The following is a 24,139-nucleotide window of genomic DNA, read 5'->3' as shown; positions in this document are numbered from 1 at the left end:
GCCCTTACCCTCGCTCACTACACCCTACCATCTGGCAAAGTGTACCTCGGTGAATGAGTGAATGTTGATATCGACCTTCTCGCCCGAGTCAAGAATCAGCTCTCCTGTCAGCTTGCCAATGATCTGGTGGAAGCTTGACATGACCAGTCCAAAGTTGTTGTTCTCCCACTTCTTGCGGAATGGTGTAAAGGACAGTGATGAGGTCGAGCCAAAGCGGCCATGGCGACAGATGAATCTCCAAGGCGCCATCAGGTCCTTCTTGTTGTACTCAAACTCGATGTGGCCGAGCTTGTGGATGATGCCATCCATGTTGATGGCATTCTCCGTGTGTGTCGTCAGATCTCCAAAGCCAGTGCCCAGGTTGAGTCCGATTGGACGACCGTCGTTGGTGTGTCCCCAACAGGTGCTCCATATCCAGAAGCTGTTGTAGTCCCATATGCCACGACCCCAGTCCAAGATACCAAATGCGTCTTGCAATTGATATTGACCGAGATACTCTTTGCCATCTATCATCAGACTTCCAGTGACCGGTATCAGATTAGTCTTTCTGTTGTAATAGAAGTTGGACTTTCCGATTGGAGTACACAACACCACTGACTCTCTCTTTGGAGACAAGTTGAATGTCAACTCAGCCACCAACTTTAACTTTTGGCTTGTCACCTGGATTTGATTGATTGAATCAGGGAATGAGTGAGTTAGAATGATGGATTGATGGATGGTTCCAAGGTATGTTGATTGATTGAGGGTGGGATGATGGAGTGATTTGGTGTTGGAATGATTCCAAGATTGAGCGAGTGAGTGAGTGATTGGAATGATTCCAATATGATTCCACAAGTGATGGATTGTGTTTGGAATGGTCCCTGGGTGATTGGCCGCACATTGGTCCGATGAAACATACCTTTACAGTGTGGACCAAGGTCTCTTCATACACCTCAAGTACACCTTTGCTCTCGTTGTTGGCAGGACATCGTTCATTGACTTCAAAGTGTTGACTGTATGACTTTGACTTGTAGTCTAGGTGTATTCCTTGTTGACAACTGTCACGTGGTAACAGTAGACCCTTGGTCAATGATGAAGATGTGACCTCATCCTGCACAGTCTTATTGTCTACAAAGTCAATGAAGAACACTTGGAAGTTGATGACGTAGCCCAAATCAATGGCGGCCACTGCAAAGTAGAACCTATCACTTCCAACCGAATAATAGTTCCACTCCTTCAACCTATAAGCCTTCTTCCATCTTCCCAATGCCTCTGGATTATACTTGATCAATGGTTGTCTAGCCCAACCCTTAAACATCAACTGTCCCTTATCATTCAATAAGTTTCCATATTGATTCTTCAACTCTGTCTGATCCCTATGTGATTGAGTGTTTGAGTTTGTGTGTGATTGATTGTGTGAGTTTGAATGTGTGGCCTTAGAGAGGGCTCAATAAAGGCCTCACTTACTCAATAGAGTCAGATGTATATTCCTTGCACTTTGTCATTGATTATTATTTGTAAATAAATAAATGGAGTTATAACTATGATATATATCTTGTCGGAGTACGTTGATTTAAATTGAGATACTTTGGTCATTAGTATCTAGTTTTGAGTCATGTGCTCTCGGAGGAGGACAACAAGAAGGAAGAAAAAACATAGTGTTTAGTTGGACCCAACCCCCAAGCCCCACTTGATGAACAAAAAATGGGCACTTTGATAAGGTCCTTTGCAGAACGAAAACCACCCCACCGGGGAGATCCTTGTAGGTACCTGGCCCAAGAACAAACACTAGTTTGTGTTTGTCACTTCGGAGTTAGGAAGAGATAATAAGATATTATTATTTCTCAACGGAGGAGGTTCAGGAACTTTAACTTGGGCGATGAATTCATAGACCCAAAATAACTATTTGTCGACAGGTTCTGATGGGGCGACATTTGCCCAGGGTTAAAATAAAACGACTGATTGAGAGATACTGATTGCTGATTGATTGGTCTGTTATCGGACCCAACATATAAGATGGACGAGTATCATGGGAAGGGATGGGATGGGATTTGATTGAATAGTATTATTATTTAAAGGTGACATATTCTATTTGACGCAATTCCAATGAATGGTGTGTCAATCAGATAAGATAGACATACAGACATCCAGACAGACAGACAGCCAGCCAGCCAGGTGTAGGGATGGACATACATCTAAACAACAAACTCTGGCTGCTTGGTTGTGATGTTCTCGATGATTGAGTTCATGTGGAGACAGATGTTCTCAATGCTCTTGTCCCATTGAGAGAAACAATCGCCTTCGGTCTCGAATTGGATCAGACGGTCAATCTGGTCGATTGAACCAACGAGACGACTCTCCATCATCATCTTGGCGGCGATCTTCTCGGCCTTGTCCGAAGGGATCTCCAGCAGTGAGCCCAGCTCATCAAAAGTGATGTTGTTGTAAATCTTGCTTGCGGCAAACAAGTTGTGCTCCATCACTGCCTTGTCCAACACCGTTCCACCATCAGACAACAAAGCCATCTGGTGAGGCTTCAGCAACTGAGCAAACTTGGTCACCTCTGACTTTCTCAATACTCTTTCGAAAAACCTAAAGTGATTGTTGGATTGAGTGAGTGGAATGATTCCAGGTTGATTGATTGAATGTTGAGATAATACATACATCTTCTCCAGAATTGGATAGACAACCTTGGTCGCCTCGGACTGTGAGCTTCTTTCATCTTTGTACAAAGTGGCAAGCATACGTGATCGCTGTGGACCTGCCTTGTCGAGAATGGCACAGATGATTGAGCACATCAATGCCATTGCTCTATCGCCCTCGCTTGGCAGAATAGTTGACAATTCATAATACTTGTTGCTGGCCTTCAAGAACATACGCTTGTAGTCCATAATCCTTGCGAAACAGGTCTATGCTATGTGTAAGTATCCATGTCCATGTCCATGACTGTGGCTGTACATAACATACCTTGTGTGCCAGGATCAACTTCTGCTTCTTGACAAGATGGATAGAGTCTGATGCTCTGTTGATGTATGTCTCGGCTTGTACCGACTCCTCCTCTTCCAAGAACAATCTAGCAATCTTGACATATATCTTTACCTTGTATTCTGGTGAGATGACACTGATTATGATTGATTGATTGATTGAATGATTGAATGAATGAGTGAATGAATGGAGGTGAATAAGTGGCGAGAGACCAATACATACCGTTGGCTACTGTCGAGTGGAATTGCCATCAGACATTTGGCCGCATCTCTCCAGTTCTCTTGTCTCTCGAGCAACTTGGCCAAGTTGTAACGAATGTCAGAGACCTGCTCCTCAAAGGCAACAACTCTGTCTTGAATACGCTCAAGGATATAGTTGCTCAATGACATCTGAGCAGCGCTGTCCAGTCCCTTCAAAGCCACAGTCAACGTGGTCAAGATCGATCTTGAGATGACCAATGGTGTAGACTCCTCAGTAACTTTGATTTTGTTTGTTAGTTTGTTGTTGTTGGACACTCAATCAATGTCGACATCGCGATGAAGACGATACTATACCATGAGTGATGAACACTTTGAGATTGTTGAGATCCTTTGTATCGACCAACTGTTGTAACAACGACTTGTACTTCTCACTCTTGATCTTGTGATCGCTCAATGCAGCTGTCTCCTCCAATATCTTTTGCATTTGCTGTTGGCTCATTGTGTATATATGTATGTATGTGTGTTATAAATATAAAGAATACAGAGTTAAATGAATATTAAGATACTTTGTTTGACATTATTGCCTCAACAACATGCCTAAATCAAACATGATTGTTGATGATCAAACTCAATTTTGATGAATTATGGGAATTAATTTGGAAGTTGAACTTCCCCTTCCCAATCAATTCAAATGAATTTGAGTAGTTAGTATTTGGAATCATTCCATCTCGTTGATTGATAGAGTAATATATATATAATATGTAGTGATATCATAAAAGATTGATGAACAATAAGTAGTGATCTCATTGAATGAAAGAATGAATGAATGATTCAATTTGATTAATTTTTTATTTATTTGATCAATATGTGAGTGAACATCAACAACACTCAATCAAAATCAATGTGCTGTTCAACTTCTCACATTTATTACTTAACAACTACATAATCATAACATATATTAATATTTATATATAATAATGGTCGACTTTACCAACACTCAAAAGAATTATCAAGCCTTCAAACAGTTGGCAGAGGCACAATCAACAGATCAAGCAAAGGCCAACACCCTCTTGGCTCAGCTCAAGATTGCCCTGATTCAATTGGCAACTCCATCACAAACAGAGCACAATGATCAAGTTCTTAAGGAGTGTGTTCTAGCAAGTATGATCAATCATTCAATCCATTCATTCTTTGATCATTGATCACTCACATACTCATTCAATCAAACATAACTTTAGGAGATATATTGGAGTCTGCTGCATTGTACACTGTTAAGCAGAGAGATATAAAGGCATTCGATAGATACTATTCACAGTTGACACCATATTACAATGATTACAAGAAGTTCATTCAACCATCAGCTCAGCAGTACAGCATCATTGGTCTCAATCTGATGAAGTTGTTGGCCACTAACCAGACGGCACGATTCCATGCCGACCTCGAGCTGATCCCATCCGACCTGCACACCAACCAATTCATCAGATTCCCATTGTTGGTGGAGAAGTCCATCTCTGAGGGCAGCTACCAAAAGGTCTTGGTATGCAGATCACAAGCACCATCAGAGTATTATGGTATCTTTGTTGATCTCTTGTCTGATACAATGAAGTATGTTATGTGATGTTCACGCTGTCAATCATACTCGCTCACTCACTAACTCAATCAATCAATGATGTATCTTAGGGAGGACATTGCCAACTGTATTGAGAAGTCATTCAAGTATCTGACAGTGACAGAGGCACAAAAGGTGTTGCAGATCAATAGTGTCGATCAGTTGAATCAATACGTACAGAAGCGTGGATGGAAGGTACAAGGCGATAGAATCCTTTTCGACTCTGGCCCGGCCCAAGTCGAGATTCCATCCATTCAACTCATTCGCCAGACGTTGCAATACGCCAAGGAGCTTGAGAGAATTGTATAGAGATCATTATCATTATCATACTTCCAATACAAAAGAGCGTCTTCTTCTTCCTTTGCATGCAAGGGAAGAAGGAACCAATGTATCTTCATCATCACTCATTCAATCATCCACCCAACAACAACAACAACAACATCAAGAGGAGGTAATAAACAACTCATTAACTCATAAACTTACTCCAATACAAGTGTTGGTACCAATGGTGCATCCATGGTACGATTGTCTTTTTTAATTGTTGGTATATGATATTAATACCAACAATTTAATGACTCCAGATAAAACATGGATTTACAAATGGTGAAATTGAGTTTGTTTGACATTGTACGATGAGTATTCTTTAGTCATCAACCAGGTATGTTTGTTAGTGTCTGGTTTGGAAAGACATCGGCTTGAATGGACATGAATTTTATGATAGAATTAATGAATTATTAATGCTGACCCGAATGTATATGTTGCCCTCCCTCAATAGCCAGCAAAACATCTACATTGATCCAGTATAATTCATGAGAATGAACACACCTAATGAGGGAGTTGTTGGAGTCCATGGTTTATAAGGTCACTACTCCGATCTCTGATCACGGTCGTGTGGTGGTCTCCTGGCTTGTTGGCTGGCTAGCTGATATATAGGCCTTGGCAATCACCAAACAAGGTGTAATAATTGGGGTCGTTGATTGCCTCCTACCACAAACAAACAAACTTCAAACACTAACCTTAATGCATTACAACTGATGGAACATTACTTTCACAGTCATAGACACATACTTAAACGGACCCAACACAGGCCTGCCATCAATCATTGTTCCCCCCACAACCACAACGATTGCACACGTTTGTACAATAGGGTTTTGTTTGTGGGTGTTTCGATCAAACTTAGATCCAAACTTACATCGTGAGATGACGTTTCATACATCGAGTGTTAGTGGCGGGAGTGATAAATATGATGGAGGGCAGGTTGGGTATATCCAGGTCATTTAGTCAAGTCAGACTTCCTTCCTCCTTTACTTTAATCATCGTCAAAAACATCAATATCATCACCATCACCATCAATCATTCATTATCAGTTTAAACAATCAATCAATCAATCAATCAATCAAACAATCAAACAATATATAATATATATAACTAAACAACAACAACAACACTATATATAATAAACATGAACTGCTTCGAAGCAATAGCAACTAAAGAACATAAAGCAATACATCAGGCTCAATTGGGTTTCCATCGAGGTGACACTATACTTGTATTTGAAACTGCACCAACTGGATGGTGGCGTGGAGAGATCTACGGCAAGAAGGGACTATTCCCTCAATCATACGTAACATGGAACAAAGAGCTCTATGGTGAAGATCCACTTGGCACATCAACCTCATCACTCCAACAACAATCACAATCACAATCACAACAACAATCACAATCACCAAAGATAAGCTTATCTCCACCTTTACAATCAACAACTCAACCACCGACAACAACAACATCGACAACAACTCAAATACCTCAAGTGAATGTCGTTCAGAAACAAAGACCAAAGTCAACAGAGATTGATAATATAGATGATGCATTCGAGGAGATTGATCGTATAATACAATCGACTTCGCCACATTCAATATCCCCTCCCGAGATGTCACCAGCCGGAGCAAAGAAGAAGCCAACAACGACAATGGCCCCACCACCCACGACGACCAGACAACAATATAACACAATGTCTGGTCAGCACTTGTCTTCATCCTCGCCGCCATTGTTAAAGATACCGCCAACCACCGCCAACAGCACGTCCACCAACGACTCTTTGAAAAAGTCACCAAGACTAAACATAAACAAGGAGCAGATGCTACATAGTGAGCAGCCCGGCGATGTAAAGTTCCACTCGAGGAAGGTGTCGGGACCGTCGGGCCCAGTCGAAGAGACAGACTCAAACAAGGAGTTCAACCATGGTGCCAGCGCATCTGACTTGTCATCGCGCATCCATCATCATCCAACCAGCGCCATCGATGCCGCGGGCAATGACGAGGCCACCAAGTACAGGACCCTGCCTAGCTCCACCGGATCATCCAACAAGCCTCGCAAGCCACTGTCCAATATCACCCGCGCCACGGGCAGGATCAGCATCAACGATGTGAACCTGGAGCAGCCGACGTACATCACCAAGGTGGTCGAGGCATATGGTCGCCTGGCCTACGAAGAGCTGTCGCTCAACGTCGACGACCTGGTCGTGGTGTACAACGCCAAGGACATCAATGGCGAATGGTGGGTTGGCAAGCTGAAGAACAACTACGGCATCTTCCCCAAGCGATGCGTCGAGATCATAAAGGACATCAGTGCGACCTTCAGACAGTCGCCACAATCCACCTCTAGCAACAACAGTAGCAGCAGCAACAGTCTGAGGAGCACGCCAGAGAGAATGTCGCCGGCACACACTCGTCGTCCATTCTCCATCCATCTAAGCAGTGGTGATCTATCCAGTTCATTATCTCAAATGCAACAACAACAGCAACAACAACTACAGCCACCATCTCCCAAGTCCACAACACCAAGTGCATCGCCAAGATCACCGTCGGTGGCATCCGAGGAGGCAGCCATTGCCGAGAAGATCAAGGCATCATTCTCTTTGTTCAACAGCAAGGAGGAGATGCTCGATGCCATGGGGGCGCTGGCCATCAAGTTCGTCAGACAGACCAACCTTCTAAAGCAAGAGCTGGAGCAAGAGAGAACACTGCGTGCAGCCTTTGAGAAAGAGTTGATTGCAGTGAAGAAGAACCAATCTTCTTCTTCTGATTGATTGATTGATTGATTGATTGTAATAAATAACAGACAGACAGACAGACATATATATTTATATACATTATACAACATCTGAATGTGTAGGGTGTAATTGTCATTGAATTGAATTGAATGGACCTGCCCCAGGTGTTGGTGTCGTTGGCACGACAACGTGGTCGACTTTTCTAAGTTTGCAAAACACATCATGTTTATCAATGTTGAACAACTACAAGTCAAACACATAATTACAAACAAATATCTTTGCTTATACATATAATACATGTTCATACTCATTGGTTAACTAGTTATACAAAGTCAAGGTCAAAGTCAAAGTCAAGGTCAACGTCATTCAAACTCAAAGAGTAAAGGGATAGATGTCAACGCCGACACAGCAACCGCAGCAACAGCAGCAGTCTGCACCGACATCACCTTTGCCATTATCAGGCAATAATAATAATGGTGCTCAACAACAACAACATCAACAACAGGGAGTAGCAACTCCACCTTCGACACCAGAGCCCATCTATAACTTGGTAAACAAATGTTTGAATAAGTTGGTGGCCGATAGTAGTAAGCGACAACAACAGATTAAGGAGGAGATTAGAAATATATTAGAGACACTCAAGGCTCATCCCAACCTGTTGACATCAGGCAGCAGTGATGTAGCAATCAAAAGTCAACACTGGATCACAGTAGTTGGTCAACTGGCCACCATCTTTCGTCTCTCATTCGAAGCCTACAACAACAACACCAAGCTAATACTACCCGCTCTTGAGATCACAGAGGTATGAATGAATGCATGCACGACTCCAGCGCGCAAGGGGATTGATCGACTAACTTCATCTATCCACAATCTAGAAATTGATATCATCAAACTATATCACATCGACTATGCTCGATGAGAATAAGAAGCCATTGATTGACAGGTTCCTCGAGGCTACACTGTTACATTGTGTCGATCTTGTTGGCGATGATATGGCATTATTGCAGGTGATCAAGTTGGTGACACTGACTGCGAGCAAGTATCACAAGTACACTCTGGTACTCTCGTTCAAGACTATGTTCTATATCTACGTGCACTCGAAGCCATTCTCCAACTTGTCCAACGCCACCAAGACTGCGATCACACAGTTACTCAACCGTCTGTTCAAACAGTTCTCCAATCAGAAGTATCTGGCATCGCTGACGTCGGGTTCATCGTCGGCGGCAGGTCGTCATCTGAACGTCCACAGCAGGTCAACGTCGGGCAGCACCAGCGAGTCATCTACACCATCGTCAACATCCACATCCAACACACCAGATCTCATTGGCGGCACAGTAGTTTCAATCCAACTGCCTGCGGAGCTTCAATCACCTCCCACTCTCCCATTCATCTCATCAAATCCCCACGAGCAAGTAGCCGACATCATTGACGATTTGATCGAGAAGGTTGTTGTATGTATCCCTCCCTCCTCCTTTATCCCTTTTCAATTACCATGTACTCATTCATTCATTCATCCAATAGCAAGACGAGTCGGCAACAGACAAGGATAGTGCCACATCATCTGGCGACTCCAACAGCAACAACAACAGTAATGGCAATGGCAACCTCAATGGCAATGGAGACCTCAATGGACCAACACATACCAACTCTCCACAAAAGGTCATACATCCAACAGTGTCTCTGCCAGTTGTATTCGACAATGAGAAGGAGGAGTACGACATCTCTCTAAGGGATGCCGTGCTCGTCTTCAGACTCCTCTGCGAGCTGTCACTAAGAGAGATCAATGAGTAAGTCACGACGTCGCACACTCATGGTCATGATCAACACTAACCCTGATGCTCGCGTCCAACACTCAGCTATGACTCACCAGAGTTCAGAATCAAGACATTCTCATTGGAGTTGGTGTCATCGATCTTTGAGGAGTATGGCAAGTACTTAAAGAACTTCCCAAGTATTATCAACTATGAGATACGCGAGGGATTGTACCCATCGATATTGGCCGCAGCGGCATCAAATGGTCATATATCAATATTCAAACAATCGTTGGTGTTGTTCATGTACATCGCGCTGCACTATAGAGAGTATCTAAAGGATGAGGTTGGAGAGTTCTTCTCACTGATCATACTACGTGTGTTGGAGAACAACTCTAGCTCCATTCAGCAGCGATGGATGGCACTACAAGTGATGTCACACGTCTGCAAGAACTCGCAGATCCTTATAGACCTCTATGTAAATTATGATTGTAGTCTAGGCAGCAAGGACATCTTCCAGAGGTAGGTCATGATCACATTGGCACTCAATCAATCAATAATCAATCACTAACTCAATCAAACATTTAGAATGGTTGAGGATTTATCAAAGATTGCTCAGACTGTTGTGAATGATAGCAAGCCTTATGAGATCAAGGTGAAGAATGCTGGATTGGACTGCTTGGTATCATTGTTGAAGGCATTGGATGATGGCCTCACAAGTAAGAAGGAGGCCTTGCAAGCGTGGACAAACAAACATATAACAGAGACACAGTTTACAAAGGCCAAGGAACTCAAGCTCAAGATAGAGGAGGGCAAGGCAAAGTACAAGATGTCGCCCAAGCGTGGCGTGGAGTTCTTTATCAAGATTGGAGTCACTCAGCGCGAGCCAGCGGCATTGGCCAAGTTCTTGCTGGACACCGATGGTCTGGACAAGACGTCCACAGGTGTCTACATCTCGGAGCGCGAGGAGTTCAACGCCTCGCTGCTCCAAGCCTACGTGTCACTGTTCTGCTTCACAGGCTACCAGCTGGACGGCGCACTCAGATACTTCCTCTCCAAGTTCAAGCTGGCGGGTGAGGCACAAAAGATCGATCGTGTGATGGAGGCCTTCTCCAAGAAGTTCTTTTCAGACAACAAGGACTCACCGGGCTTTGAGTTCCTCAACTCGGACGCCGCCTACATCCTGTCGTTCGCGATCGTCATGCTCAACAGTGACCTGCACTCCACATCGATCAAGACTCACATGACCAAGGCTGAGTTCATTCGCAACAATGCAGGCATCAATGACAAGCGCAGCTTTGAGGACCACTTCCTCAACTCAATCTACGATCGCATTTCCAAGGAGCAGCTTCGTCTACAAGAAGACGACGACATCTCCGAGTTGCCACGTCTGCACACTCAGGTGGCCTTCACAATGGAGGACCCCAGCAAGCTGGTCGTCGACACACGCGATCTCTACCACCATGGTGTTCTTGTCGAGCAGCTCAAGACCATGCTGTCGGCCGTCTGGCATCCGATCCTGGTCAGCCTGAGTCTGGTGCTGGAGAACACCGAAGATTCAAAGATCGTGCAGGTCTGTTTGGAAGGCTTCCGATGCGCTGTGAACCTGACCTCACTGCTGACAATGGCCATCGAGAAGGAGGCATTCGTCTCGGCGTTGGCCAACTTTACAAACATGGACAAGCTCAAGGAGTTGAAGCAGAAGAACATTGAGTGCTTGGAGAAGTTGATTCAGATCGCGCGAGCCGATGGCAACTACCTGCAAAAGTCGTGGCTGCCCGTGCTCAAGTCCATCTCACTGCTGGAACGTCTGCGCAACCAGTACCTGGGCGTCAACAACCCGAACCCAGACTCGGAGAAGAACATGCGCAAGAGCATATCGACGTCGGACTTCTTCCGTCTGCAGCCCCAGAAGATGCCATTCATCGCCGAGGGCATCACAGTGGACAACATCGCCAAGGAGTTAGATTTTGCCAACAATCTCTATTCAAACAGCACATCTCTCACCAACGAGGCCATCGTGTTCTTTGTCGAAGCACTGACAGCCGTGTCCAACGAGGAGATCAAATCGTCGACGCCAACATTCTCGCTTCTCAAGTTGGTCGAGGTCGCTGTCTACAACTCCAGCCGCATCCGTCTGATATGGCAGCCGATCGCCGACCACTTCACGAGGGTGGGCTCGATGCCCGAGAACGTCTACATCTCTACGCTGGTCATCGACTCGCTCAAACAGATGGCGCAAAAGTTCATCGATCTCGAGGACGTCAGCAAGGAGGCCACGCAGAAGGACTTCTTGCGTCCGCTCGAGCTGATCTTCTCGGCCAACGCGCACCACGATGTACGAGAGCTCATCCTCAAGTGCATTTTCCAGCTGACCAACGGACGATACGCGATGATCAAGTCGGGCTGGAAGCCCATCTTTACAATCTTCACGCTGAGCAGCTTTGCCGAGGTGCAGATCGCGTCGCAGGCCTTTGAGTTTGTCGACGAGCTCATTCGCGACTTCACGTACATTACCGAGACATTCTTCATCGACTATGTCAACTGTCTATCCAGCTACGCCAACTCCAAGCACATCGATCTCAGCTTCAAGGCCATCGACATCCTCAGCTACTGCGGCGTGCAGCTTGCCAATGGACGTGTGTGTCAGCTGGCCCGTGTCGAGGGTGCCGAAGGCGGCAACTCAACACTGTTCACAGACTCTGAGCAACACATCTCCCTCTGGTTCCCACTGCTCACTGGTCTGGCTCGCGTCATCTCACATCACAATGACGACATGCGCAGCTATGCACTCGACACGCTGTTCCGTGTTCTGGCACTGTTTGGCTCGACGTTCTCGCCCAAGCTTTGGGAGCTCATCTTCCGCGGCGTCCTCCTGCCCGTCTTTGACAACGTGGGATACTCAAAGGGCGCCACCGAGGTCGTGCTCGAGGACACCGAGTGGCTTGTGCGCACTGGTGACCGCGCTTTCAAATCGCTCACCGAGATGTTTATCAACTTTATCGACATCATTTGTTTCCTCCTCGATGACATGTTGGACCTTTTTGTGAACTGCATCCTGCAAGACAATGAGCTGCTGGCCAAGACTGCCGGCACATTCCTCATTCAACTGGTCACGCACAATGGCAACAAGTTCACCAGTGCACAGTGGTCCAGCGTTTGTCAACAGCTGCACAAGATCTTTGAGACCAACACACCCCTGGAGATATTCGATCAGAGTGCACTGTTGATCATCTCTCCGCCAACATCTGTCGTTGTCACTGTTTCCAGCACACCTTCCGCAATGATGTCACCAGCCAGCATTGTTCCAGAGTCACCTCAGAAGCCTAAGCAGGCCCCTCTGCAACAGCAGCAATCACAGTTGAAGATGTTTGACAAACCACCATCAGCATCAGCACCAATCTCTCCATTGATGAATGGAACTGACAGAAACTCATCACTCACATCCAACAACACAAACAACGCTGCTGCCGAGACAAGACAACAAGCAACATCGCTGCCCGCCTCTCCCCTGTCACTCTCCCCAGCCATCTCAAGGACACACTCTGCCGAGAACATGTCCTCATTGGACCCAACAGACTCAGCCCATAGCAACCACAATGATATATCAGCCCAATCGCCATCCACAACACAACAGGCACCAACAGCAGTATCTAATCACAGCCGCTCATACTCCTCGCCAATAATCTCCTCACTGATCGAACAAAAGCATCTCAAGAAGCAGCACAAGAGATCATCGAGTTGGAACAATGCCCACCACGACCTGCTCAAGACCATTCAGTCAAAGTGCTCGGTGCAGCTTCAGATGGTACAGGCGATCAATGACATCACATCGACACACTACGAGCGACTGAATAGCTCTCAACTACTATGTCTATGCGACTGCCTCGACATCTCCTATCACTTCTCTCAGAGCGTTTTCCAGGACGAACAGCTTAAGCCAGTAGTGCCCAGGATTGGCATCATCCTCAAGGTTCTCCAGCACAGCACCATCATTGGCTACCTCAACCTCCTCATCATCCTGTATACAGAGCAGTCCATCGATTCATCCACTCGAACCATGCACTCAGAGTATCGCTTAGTCACGTATGTATCCTCAATGATCAATCACAAACGGCTCACATTCTAATCATCACTAAACTTCATACATTGTAGCCTGTTCCAAGACCTTGTCAACACATTCATTACAAACAATCATGGAGAGATTGTACAGACAGAGACAGTGATCAGGATACTCAAGGCCATTCTTCAGTTCAACGACGATAAGTTCCTGAAGAACATTAGTATCTTTTATGACAAGTTTATTCAGTTGCTACTGAATGATGATAAGGACATCAGAGTGGCACTTAGAGATATACTGTTGAGAGTTGGTACACTTAGAGGCACGATCGCCTCTGTCCCTGCCACTACCAACAATGCTACAGCTACTGCTACAGCTACTGCTACACACATGGTCAAGTAAACAATGTCCACGTTTCTTATTTCTTATTTACAACAAGGGGGTTTGGCGTATTATTTATTCTTTCAATTGATTGTTGTTGGTTGTCTGGAGTTGGTGATGGATGGAGGTGGATGCGCTGTGATGATGGGATGGATTGGAGATGGGGAGTGGAAGGATTGATCATGCTCTGTTCTCAACCTTGATGTTGTACTGCTTGTACTCCAAGGCGATTCTGGCAACTCCTTCATCATCCAATTGCTTGCCATCAGTGCTGCTCCACTTAAAGTTCATCAACATTTGAGAGGCGGCATAGTACAACTCATCCTTGGCAACACCCATACCAACACACATACGTGGTCCAAGACCGAATGGAATGTAGGTGTAGTCAGTGGACGACGATTCCTTGCTCCATCTGTCTGGGTTGAAGGTCTCTGGACTCTCCCAATGCTTGTCGTCCATGGCCAGACCGTAGACGGCCATCAACACCTGGGTGCCCTTGGGGATGACGTAGCCACCGAGCTGGATGTCCTCAACGGCGCATCTTGGGAGGGCGAGAGGTGCAGCGGTTCTGATTCTCATCGTCTCCTTGAGGACGGCGTTGAGGTATGTGGTCGAGTTTCTGTGGATGAGGGTGGGCAGGTTGCCCTTGCCCACGACGTTGATCAGCTCCTCGTACACCTTCTCCTGCATGTCCTGGTTGTTGGCCATGAAGATGATCAACCAGCCGAGGGTGATGGCGACAGTCTCGTGGCCAGCGACGATCAGATCGGTCAGACACTTGGCAAGACTCTCGTCCTCGTAGAACTCCTTCTCATCGGACTTGTCCCACTCCATCAGGATACAATCGAGCAGGTCACGTGGCTTCTCGGGGTTGAGTGTTTGTCTGTGCAACTTGATGGCGTCATCACAGTAGGTCCACACTTGGCCGACGGCATCACCCAAAGCCTTTCTCTTGGCACTGTAGAATGGCTTCAGGAATGGGATGTAATCATGTGGATTACCCGTGGCAAGAATTTCCTCCATAATCTCAGCGGCCTTGATAACAATGTGATCAGACTCTGATTCATACTCTACAAAGTCCGAGAATGAGTAGTCAATAACTCCATTCAAACTGTATCTTCTGATATAGTTATGTGGATTCAACTATAATTGATTGATTGAATGTTTGGTTAGACGAACGTCCATGGACATGTTTGATCATCATGATAACATACTGGTTGACCTGATGCGGCGTATGTTCCAAAGAAGTTGTTGAGGGCAATGGCTTGTTGCTCAATTCTGGATGCAATGTTGTGTGTTCTGGCCTTGGTCATGGCATTGGTGAATAGCTTTCTATACTTCTTCCAGAATGGTCCCTTGGCAAACAACAGGTTCTTCTCCCCTAAGGTGATTGATTGATGTTAGTGACATTGAGTGATTGATTGAGTGAGTGATGGGTGTAACATACTGCCAATGATTTGAGCTGAATCAGTGTTGTATCTATCAATGATTTGTTCGGACTTGTAGATGATCAATTCCTTGAGCAGTGTTGGATCACTGACAAGAACGGATGGTACACTTCCCAAGAAGAATGTGGTCAATCCACCATACTTCTCAGAGAATGCCTTAAGTGACTTATGAGGCATCCTTCCCAATTGATGAATGTTACCCAAGATTGGGATTGGGAATGGGCCTGGAGGCATTCCATAAGTCCTCTTCTTATGGAACTTTATAATGATTGTGTAGGTCTGGGTTAGAATATGATTGATTGATTGAATGATTGGTCCTTATGATGATCCACCTACCGCAACGAATGCAAGGAATAAACCTAAGACTATTAATAAGAACATGTTGTTGTTGAATGTAATAATATTAATATATTATAATGACTGATGATTGACAACTACAAACATATAATCAAAACAATATGTAGTTGTCGATACCAAAGGTGATGGACATGTTTAAATAGACATGTGATCACATGACCTGACCTGACCTCCTCCAGGAGGTGCTACCCTCCCCTTCCTCCCCTCAGACGATGCAATGCCATGCCATATGTGTGATGGATTGATTGATGGATGGCAGATAGACATGAAGGGTAGGGGCCAATACCACTAAGGTCAGTCAGTCAGTCAGTCAGTTGGTTTAGTTAGTTGGTTGGTGGAAGTAGTAGTTGTTGTAGTTGATTATGATTGTGTGAAATAAGCCAAGCAGAGTATCTGGCTGATGTAGCCAGGTCATATCCTATATCATTAATGAATGAAGAGTGGTAGTGGATGGCAGTAGATCATGTGACCCTACTTGGTGTGTGCTTGTGTGTTTGTGTGGATGTCGTATGTGTCTTGAATCACATGAACAAGCAGACATGTTGTGTGATCGAGGGTGGGATACCATCTCCAAGCGACTGATGACATGGTGGGTGTGTAGGCCCGTTGGCAACACCCTTTGATCAGACATACACACACACTCCACACACACACTCACACACACCAGCCCAACAACTATGATTGATTGACCCACTTATTGATAAAGAGGTAGGGACAAAGACGATGGTACTATACTTTTTGACAGTTAGATTTAAGAATACGAATACATTATATATATAATAATTAAATGTTATATTTTATATTATATATATTCTTATTTATAACAACAACAACTAAAATTGAACTGGCTGTCTCATAACAGGCATTCGTCAATTCGACTTGTGTTCTCATCACACCCCTCCCCCTACACACACAGTTATATCTTTGTTGATCACACACATACACAGGTGATCAGAGCCAATCTTGAATACCCATTGGACACATAGGGGTGGGTGGGACAACATATCATAAGTCATATGACATATTTGTAGATTAATACCAATGTAGAATAAGTATTGATAAATGTAACCGCTTATTTTAGAGAGAAGCCAGAGTTGGTTCAGTCTGATTTATCTCAAACAGCACGTCATATGATTAATTAATTGATTGAATGATATAATGGATCATACAATTAAATCATATTTTAATCTATCTCCACTGCATTTATATGAGTGCTTTGTCATCATCAGGAATCGAGATAATAACTACAGAGTGAGTGTGGATTGGCAGTCCACCTTGTTTGGGTAATATTGGCAATGATAACCATTGATTGATAGAACTGTTGTTCAAACTCCACAAATCAATTAATTAATTGATTAATCACCTAGTTAATCAAAAGTTACAATCTATCAAGTGTTGATAAGATTTCACGATATCTGCTCTCTATTGCTTAGAGTGAACATTCTTAATTAAATAAAATCATTTTGAACAACAAAGTTCAAAAGAATGAGCATATGAGAAAAAAAAAGGATCTAGGATGTAATGAACATCTTGATTTCATTAACACTTTTAATCATTCATAATAATAGTTCAGAAGTCATATATATCACATTCATAAATTTATCTTCAACATCAACAATATAAAAATCATCAACCAATCAATCAACCAATCATTCTATCAATGTCATCATCAATTGATATTATTGATCAGGCGGAACCTGAAGACCTAGAAATATGGAGTGTGAAGCAAGCTGAGATGCTTCAGTTCTTGGTTAACTACTATATCCCAGCCAAGGTTGAAGCTCCTCCCATTATGGCTGAGCAGCAACTTAAGGACCAATATGCCAAACTTGGAGGTGACGATTGGATCGAAGAGAGCAAATCTAATTCAAACCTTACTTCGATGTTTGAGTGTCTGTATCAACATATTAGGGCAGGCAAGAGGCCTCCAAGATGTTTCATGTGTCTAAAGGTATACCTATACGTACGACTGGCTGATGATACATGGATTACTTCGAGGAATAATTAAACTAACATATTTATTTAGAAGGAGAAACAGATAAACAGCCATTATGTCTCCGCCTGCATACTGAAGAAGCTGCATCTGATCTTCCCGAGTGAAACCTTAAAGGTTGGCCATGTCCAGTTTGAGGACTCAAACCGCCCTCTTATCAGAGATACAAGCATTCAAAAAGCACATCTCCCTCTATACTGCAAAAGGTAATGTAGTATGTATATTCTTGGTAGATATATGAGTATGCTAATCAATCCATTAACAGGTGCGACAACACCTTTGGCTCTGCAGAATCCAACTTGGCTGAATATTTGGAAGTCATCAATTTTCCAACAGGTGTGGAGTTTATTGAGTACAAAGGATGGCTCCTTCTCGCCCTGGCCTTTTCTTCTTTCCGAATCATGTGCATTGATGGAAGCTACAATCACTGTTCATTTCTTGATCTTAGGAAATGGCTTCTCAACTATGTAAACAAGCAGCCAGATCCAGCCGTACACAAGAAGCCATCCCCAGTCGTGCAGCAAGATCAAGCTGTGCAGCCAGCTCCAACCGACCAGCCATCTCCAACCTTGCAGCCAGCTCCTAACGTGCAGCCAACCCCTGCTGTGCAGCAAGTTCAAGCTGTGCAGAACGTCCAGCCAGGGTATGAGCGTGTATTATTGAGCGTGTGATAGACCGACCTTACTAACATCAAAACGACAACTCGGCGCAGGGCCTCTCTTCAGGAAACGAAAAAAAAGGAAGAGGTCCTGGACGAACCAAATTTCCAGCTCCACCTCTACCTGGGACAGTTCAATTGTAAAGAGTTGCTCCTATTCAAGTACATGTCGGAATCCTGGGATTGCTTCAACACTGATGGACTCCATTTTACCCACATATCTCGCCTGTGGATTGTTGTGGGACCGCTCAACTCATCACTTCACAAGGTTGGCAACTCTGGTTGCCTACCATTGGTGCATGAACGTTGTTCATTGGTCGACGACCATGTTGTGGAGAGAGCGGTCGCAAGAATGTCATTGCAACAATCAAGGATGACACTGGATGATCATCTAAAGACTCACGAAACCTATTCGATGTGGGAGGATACACGGCCTATCACATGTAGATGGGCCAATTGTGACAACCCTAGTATACTACTGCATCAACTCCACGATCACATCAAGAGCCACTTCTCAATCGAATCGGAAATTGTCCAGAAGAAGATACAGTGCAAATGGACCACAGATGGTCAACCAAATTGTAAAGCATGTATTGACAAATCAGAGTGGGATCTTACAGGTCACATCAGAAGTCATCTAGATGGTCAACTCAAGGAACCCACACCTGGCTCTTCAGTTGTCCAAGACCCATTGTCATCAATTTATCTTGGAGTATTTGGATTTCCTCCGGGCATTTCTCACCGCTTCTATCTATCAGAAACAATCGCTCCCCTGTACTTCACCCATAGAGAAGGATGTCTTCCTGCGCGCCCCATCATCAGAGTCCACAACTATCGCTTGCTCAGGGAGCATTTTATATGTTACATCCTCACGGCTCATACATCATCCGATCATGTTGTGCCCCTCGACGAGAATCGCCTGCCACTGCTACAAGGGGACGATCTGCTCATCAGAGTTGGATTTTGCTTCACAAGCGAGACGAACAATGGAGTGCCTAAGCTCAAGCTTCACAAAGAAACACCAGCACTTCACAGGCGTTTCCTCGAGGAGTTCCTCAAGCAGAGCACTGTCAGTCTCACGGAGATTGTTAGAAAACTGGAGAAAAAGGAATAAATCATACATATAATTGCAATGAAGCACGATACATCCTGCAGGTGGACCCTGAGACAGTCATGGGCCCTCTGAGAGATGATAGATGTATTTAAATAATAGAGTGATTAAGAGAGAAATATTACTTCAAGTTCCTAGGAAGAGAAATCTTTATTAGAACCTATACTCCTACATAAGAAACTCTGACCTCCATCTGGTTCTTGGAGTTGAGTGGTTTGGTACCTGGGAAATCAAAGCAGTACTTATTTGTGGTTGGATCAATCTTGTTGTCCATGACAGTGCCAGATGTACCCAATGGTCCGACCTTGTATATAGGATTAGGATGATCTGAATTGATGCAGTATCTTCCATCCTCCAAAACTCCAAAGTCAACTCCGGCTTCCATGTTAGTCTCAATGCTCCGTAAGTTCAGGTGAATAGTTATTAACCTTGATCTGTAACTGAACTATTCATTAATTAGGTTAATATTCAGGTGTATCTATTACAATTCACTGAAGTGACAGTTCAGTTATTTATCTTGGTAGTATAGGTCAGATAATATCTATTTTACAATGAATAATTGTGTATACCACGACTCATCATTGGGAAGACTACACCCTCGTCGAATATAAATGTTTTTTTTAATTCTTACTTGTATCATTCAATCCAACAATATGATTCATGATGAATAATTGGTTATTGGATATCCAGCTGAAGTGAGTTGATTGAACGCAATGTCATGATCTGGTCCACTGCATATCAACCAAACAAATAATCCCACAACAACATAATTAATTAATCAATCAATCATTTAAAGATAATAAAGGTCAGGTTTATCTTTGATCTACAAATACCTAACTTAGTCTGGCCAATGTGCCATCAGCTAAGGTAAGATTGCCTTGGCCATAAGCGGAATAGGGCCCTCCAACATCTTGTTTGCCATTCTTGTCCTTGTCCTCAAAACCATACAAGATCAAAGAGTTTCGAACGAATGGTACAATACCGGCCTTGATTACCAGTTGGCCATCTGAGTTGAGAGGGGTCTCTTCAGAGATTTTGAAGCAGTACTTGTTGGTGTTAGGATCGATCTTGTTGTCATCGACAGTGCCAGTGGTACCAAGTGGTCCAATCTTCCAATCATTTGGAGAGTTGTGATCAACATTGAGACAGTACTCGCCATCATCAAGAGGTCCCATGATGACTCCATCAATTCCATTGGTCTTGTCAAAGGAAGTGACAACAGTTCCATCGGCCTTGGTGAGGTTGCCACGTCCTCGGAATGCCCATGGTTCACCAGCATCATCTTTGCCATTCTTGTTGTCATCTTGGAACATCTGCAATTTGACCTTTGGTTTGATCACTTGGACATAACCAACCCGAACAATCAGGTCTAGAATATATTGATTTAGATCAAAGCAATATTTGTTCGTGACCGGGTTGATCAAGTTGTCTTGGATGGTGTTGCTGTTTCCAAGTGGTCCGACCTTGTAGTTTCCGTTTGAGTAGTCAACATTGAGGCAGTAGTGACCATTTGGCAGGTTATTGAAGACCACACCCTTGGGTCCCTCGGTGGAGGAGACGCCTGGACAACCGAACCGTCTGCCCTTGTCAGATTGCCCCTGCCCTGGAAGAAAAATATCTCGTCAGTGTCCTGAATGCCATTATTATTATTGTTGGAATCAMCCAAAGGCAAATAGGGTAAACTTGTTGTTGGCATTATTAGTGCCTGTTGTGGACAGTCCCACTGTGTTAACAACTCCGAATGTAGTAGCTGTTGTAGTAACTGGTGGACTGGTCGTGGAGGCTGTGGTTGTGGCCGTGGTCGAAGCTATTGTGGTTGCTGTCGTGGTAACGGGGGGTATGCCAGTGGTTGTCACAGTTGTAGTGGCGGTGATTGTGGAGGTTGGTGTCACTGTGGTAGAGGCTGTCGTTGTCGCAGTGGTAGTGATAGTAACAGGTGGCTTGCTGGTAGTTGTCACTGTTGTAGTGGCGGTGATAGTAGAGGCTGGTGTCACTGTGGTAGAGGCTGTCGTCGTCGCAGTGGTAGTTATAGTCAGAGGTGGTTTGCCAGTAGTTGTCACTGTGGTAGTAGCAGTGATTGTAGAGGTTGGTGTCACTGTGGTAGAGGCTGTAGTTGTCACAGTGGTAGTAATAGTCAATGGTGGCTTGCCAGTAGTTGTCACCGTGGTGGTGGCGGTGATTGTTGACGTGGGAGTCACCGTAGTTGTGGCGGTGGTGGACGCAGTGGTGGTGATAGTAGAAGGATTGACTGTTGTTGTAGCGGTAGTTGAAGCAGAGGTAGTGGCAGTGGTGGACGAGGTTGGAATACTTGTGGTCGAGACAGTTGTTGATGCGGTGGTCGTAGCGGTCGAGCCAGTTGCTCCAGCAACAGTTGATACTGTAGTGCTTGCAGTAGTCGTAACAGTGGTTGATGCCAAAGTTGTCACTGCTGGGCTAGTTGTCGACACAGTTGTGGAGGAGGTACCGGCTGTCGTGGTCACCGTGGTAGTGGCAGTTATTGTGGAGACAGGTCCAGTAGTAGTAGCCGTGGTCGTAACAGTGGTGGATGATACAGAAGACGAGGGGGCACTAGTGCTGGCAGTCGACACAGTGGTCGTTGCAACCGTGCTTACAACAGTGCTGCTTGTAGACACGGTGGTGGTTGCGACGGTGCTGACAACGGTGCTTGCAGTGGATACTGTACCAGATGTAGGCAATAGACATTTGGGTTGGCCAAGGGAATCAACGGTACATGTTGAACCAAGGGAACATGTTTTGAAAGTGCATACAGAGATACACTTGGGAGACACATATACAGAAGGATGGCAACACACTTGTCCAAAAGGACATTGAATGGTGTTGCAAAGGCCTTCATTTACTATATATGAAATTAAATAAATTGAAGTCATAAATAAATTCAATTATATTTATATAAATATCTTTGATATTGACAAACTTACTCATCATTGCATCTACATGTACACTATGGATGACAAAGAGGAGGGCAATAAGGAAGAGGGCACTCTTCCCCCTTTCACTAGTAACCATTCTTAAATCGGTTGACTAGATTGGTAGGTGTTGTGGTTGTAGTTGGGAAATATAGTTTCTAATATATATTAATATTTATTTATTTATTTAATTAATAATGATCAAAAAGTAATATTAATATATCTATTAAAAGACCAGTCTTTCAAATACTCTTGATTCACACTTTAAATATGTAATGGTAATTAATGCATAAATAATATATATTTAATCTCCCCCCTTTGAGTGTTGGAGGGAGGCAGTAGTAACATCAACAAATACATTGATGATGTTAATGACAATATATATAAAGATACATACACATACATACTCAAACTTGGATGGCTCACGGGAATTATTTCCCAATGTATTACAGAGGGGGGATTGAATCCTTTCATTATTAGTCATAAACCCCCATACTTACTTATCGAATGATCATAACCCCCATACTTTCCTCACTCCATACATGATTACCCTACTGATGGAGTCAACATTAAAGTGTTGTTGAAAGAACAACATGGACCCTGATTAGTGGACCTGAGAATTAATTAATTACAACACTTTACAATTATTTATGACTGCTTGTCAAGTGTTGACAATATTGCACGATAGGTGTTCTCTAGTAATGGTATAGAGTCTTCGTAGTCCTCCAATTGATTGGCCTTCAACTCGTTCATGTTTGGTCCAACAACTAGTAACAACACTTCCACACCATGCTCCTTCTTCAATTCGGCATTTCCACCGTCGACGATTGGCACTGGATAGACATGTGCCACCTGTCCAATAATGTCAGGATGTCTAGTCTTGGTCTCCTTCTCGAATGATGAACCGGCCGCCTGATAGAGCAACTTGTTATTCTCAGTCCTCTTGAGTCGCCACGATGACTCCACTGCCATGAACCTACATGGCGCACCGCTACCAATGTCGTTCAGGTAGTCCAGCGAGTTGACGGTGTCCTGGACGTAGACCTTCAATCTCGAATCGTCCTCTATCTCTGACAATCGCTTCTGTAACACTTTGTTCACCTTGTCATTGACCAGTGACTTGTCCACGAACAGAACCAATCTGATGTCGTCCTCGCCTGCGTGGAATGAAAGATAGGTGGCGAGCTCCTTGAATGCAATGTCGATCGCCTTCTCTGGATTGAACTGATGTACCAATGTTGATATGAGTGGCAGTATCAATGACCTTCCAGCATTCTTTGTCTCACTAGGCTTCTTCTTATGATATGCTGTCTTTGGTGACCATGTGTTTAGCTCAGGAGCAGCATCACTCTTGCCACCAGTGGCAGACAGCTTTAACCATGGATGTGAGAACTCCTTAAAGTGTTCGGCATTCTTCAGATGTTGGAGATGTCGGTGTCAGTGGGTGGATCATTTCAATCAATCAATCAAACAAACAAACAAACAATTTACCTTGCGATAACATTTCTGTCCATGTTGACAAACTGGAAGGTCAGATTCTTGATCCAGCTTGGACTTCTTTGTAGTTGTTGGCGCAGAATCAGTTGCTTGACGCTTAAATGTACTCTCATCAAAGTCTGGATTGGCCA

At 44.2% G+C, this 24,139-nt stretch overlaps 8 protein-coding genes across 8 annotated transcripts; 4 read left to right on the top strand and 4 right to left on the bottom strand.

The window, feature by feature from the left end:
- Positions 1-24: 24 nt before the first annotated feature.
- SAMD00019534_123250 (hypothetical protein) lies at positions 25-1,484 on the bottom strand (the record flags this gene model as incomplete). The annotated part of the gene is made up of 3 exons (XM_012892386.1): positions 25-660; positions 899-1,355; positions 1,447-1,484. 3 exons carry the CDS (start codon positions 1,482-1,484, stop codon positions 25-27), a joined length of 1,131 nt encoding a protein of 376 aa, XP_012747840.1.
- Positions 1,485-2,174: 690 nt separating this feature from the next.
- Positions 2,175-3,663, bottom strand: SAMD00019534_123240 (hypothetical protein; the record flags this gene model as incomplete). Its single annotated transcript, XM_012892385.1, has 5 exons — positions 2,175-2,571; positions 2,644-2,888; positions 2,947-3,100; positions 3,187-3,442; positions 3,519-3,663. The coding sequence occupies 5 exons, from the start codon at positions 3,661-3,663 to the stop codon at positions 2,175-2,177; spliced, it is 1,197 nt and encodes a 398-aa protein (XP_012747839.1).
- Positions 3,664-4,141: 478 nt separating this feature from the next.
- SAMD00019534_123230 (hypothetical protein) lies at positions 4,142-5,082 on the top strand (the record flags this gene model as incomplete). Its single annotated transcript, XM_012892384.1, has 3 exons — positions 4,142-4,325; positions 4,403-4,769; positions 4,845-5,082. 3 exons carry the CDS (start codon positions 4,142-4,144, stop codon positions 5,080-5,082), a joined length of 789 nt encoding a protein of 262 aa, XP_012747838.1.
- Positions 5,083-6,235: 1,153 nt separating this feature from the next.
- On the top strand, positions 6,236-7,858 carry SAMD00019534_123220 (hypothetical protein; the record flags this gene model as incomplete). Its single annotated transcript, XM_012892383.1, has 1 exon — positions 6,236-7,858. A coding segment is annotated over one exon (1,623 nt), but the record flags the coding sequence as incomplete, so codon positions are not given.
- Positions 7,859-8,216: 358 nt separating this feature from the next.
- Positions 8,217-14,038, top strand: SAMD00019534_123210 (hypothetical protein; the record flags this gene model as incomplete). The annotated part of the gene is made up of 6 exons (XM_012892382.1): positions 8,217-8,627; positions 8,701-9,276; positions 9,347-9,612; positions 9,682-10,098; positions 10,165-13,662; positions 13,732-14,038. 6 exons carry the CDS (start codon positions 8,217-8,219, stop codon positions 14,036-14,038), a joined length of 5,475 nt encoding a protein of 1,824 aa, XP_012747836.1.
- A 159-nt stretch (positions 14,039-14,197) lies between these two features.
- On the bottom strand, positions 14,198-15,699 carry SAMD00019534_123200 (hypothetical protein; the record flags this gene model as incomplete). The annotated part of the gene is made up of 3 exons (XM_012892381.1): positions 14,198-15,160; positions 15,232-15,398; positions 15,465-15,699. The coding sequence occupies 3 exons, from the start codon at positions 15,697-15,699 to the stop codon at positions 14,198-14,200; spliced, it is 1,365 nt and encodes a 454-aa protein (XP_012747835.1).
- Positions 15,700-20,417: 4,718 nt separating this feature from the next.
- SAMD00019534_123190 (hypothetical protein) lies at positions 20,418-20,897 on the bottom strand (the record flags this gene model as incomplete). Its single annotated transcript, XM_012892380.1, has 1 exon — positions 20,418-20,897. The coding sequence occupies one exon, from the start codon at positions 20,895-20,897 to the stop codon at positions 20,418-20,420; it is 480 nt and encodes a 159-aa protein (XP_012747834.1).
- A 526-nt stretch (positions 20,898-21,423) lies between these two features.
- On the top strand, positions 21,424-22,416 carry SAMD00019534_123180 (hypothetical protein; the record flags this gene model as incomplete). The annotated part of the gene is made up of 1 exon (XM_012892379.1): positions 21,424-22,416. The coding sequence occupies one exon, from the start codon at positions 21,424-21,426 to the stop codon at positions 22,414-22,416; it is 993 nt and encodes a 330-aa protein (XP_012747833.1).
- Positions 22,417-24,139: the final 1,723 nt, after the last annotated feature.

The sequence above is a fragment of the Acytostelium subglobosum genome, assembly GCF_000787575.1.
Source record: "Acytostelium subglobosum LB1 DNA, scaffold: scaffold41, whole genome shotgun sequence".
NCBI lineage: Eukaryota > Evosea > Eumycetozoa > Acytosteliales > Acytosteliaceae > Acytostelium > Acytostelium subglobosum.
Note: the sequence above shows the minus strand (reverse complement) of the source record. Positions and strands in the feature narration are given on the sequence as shown.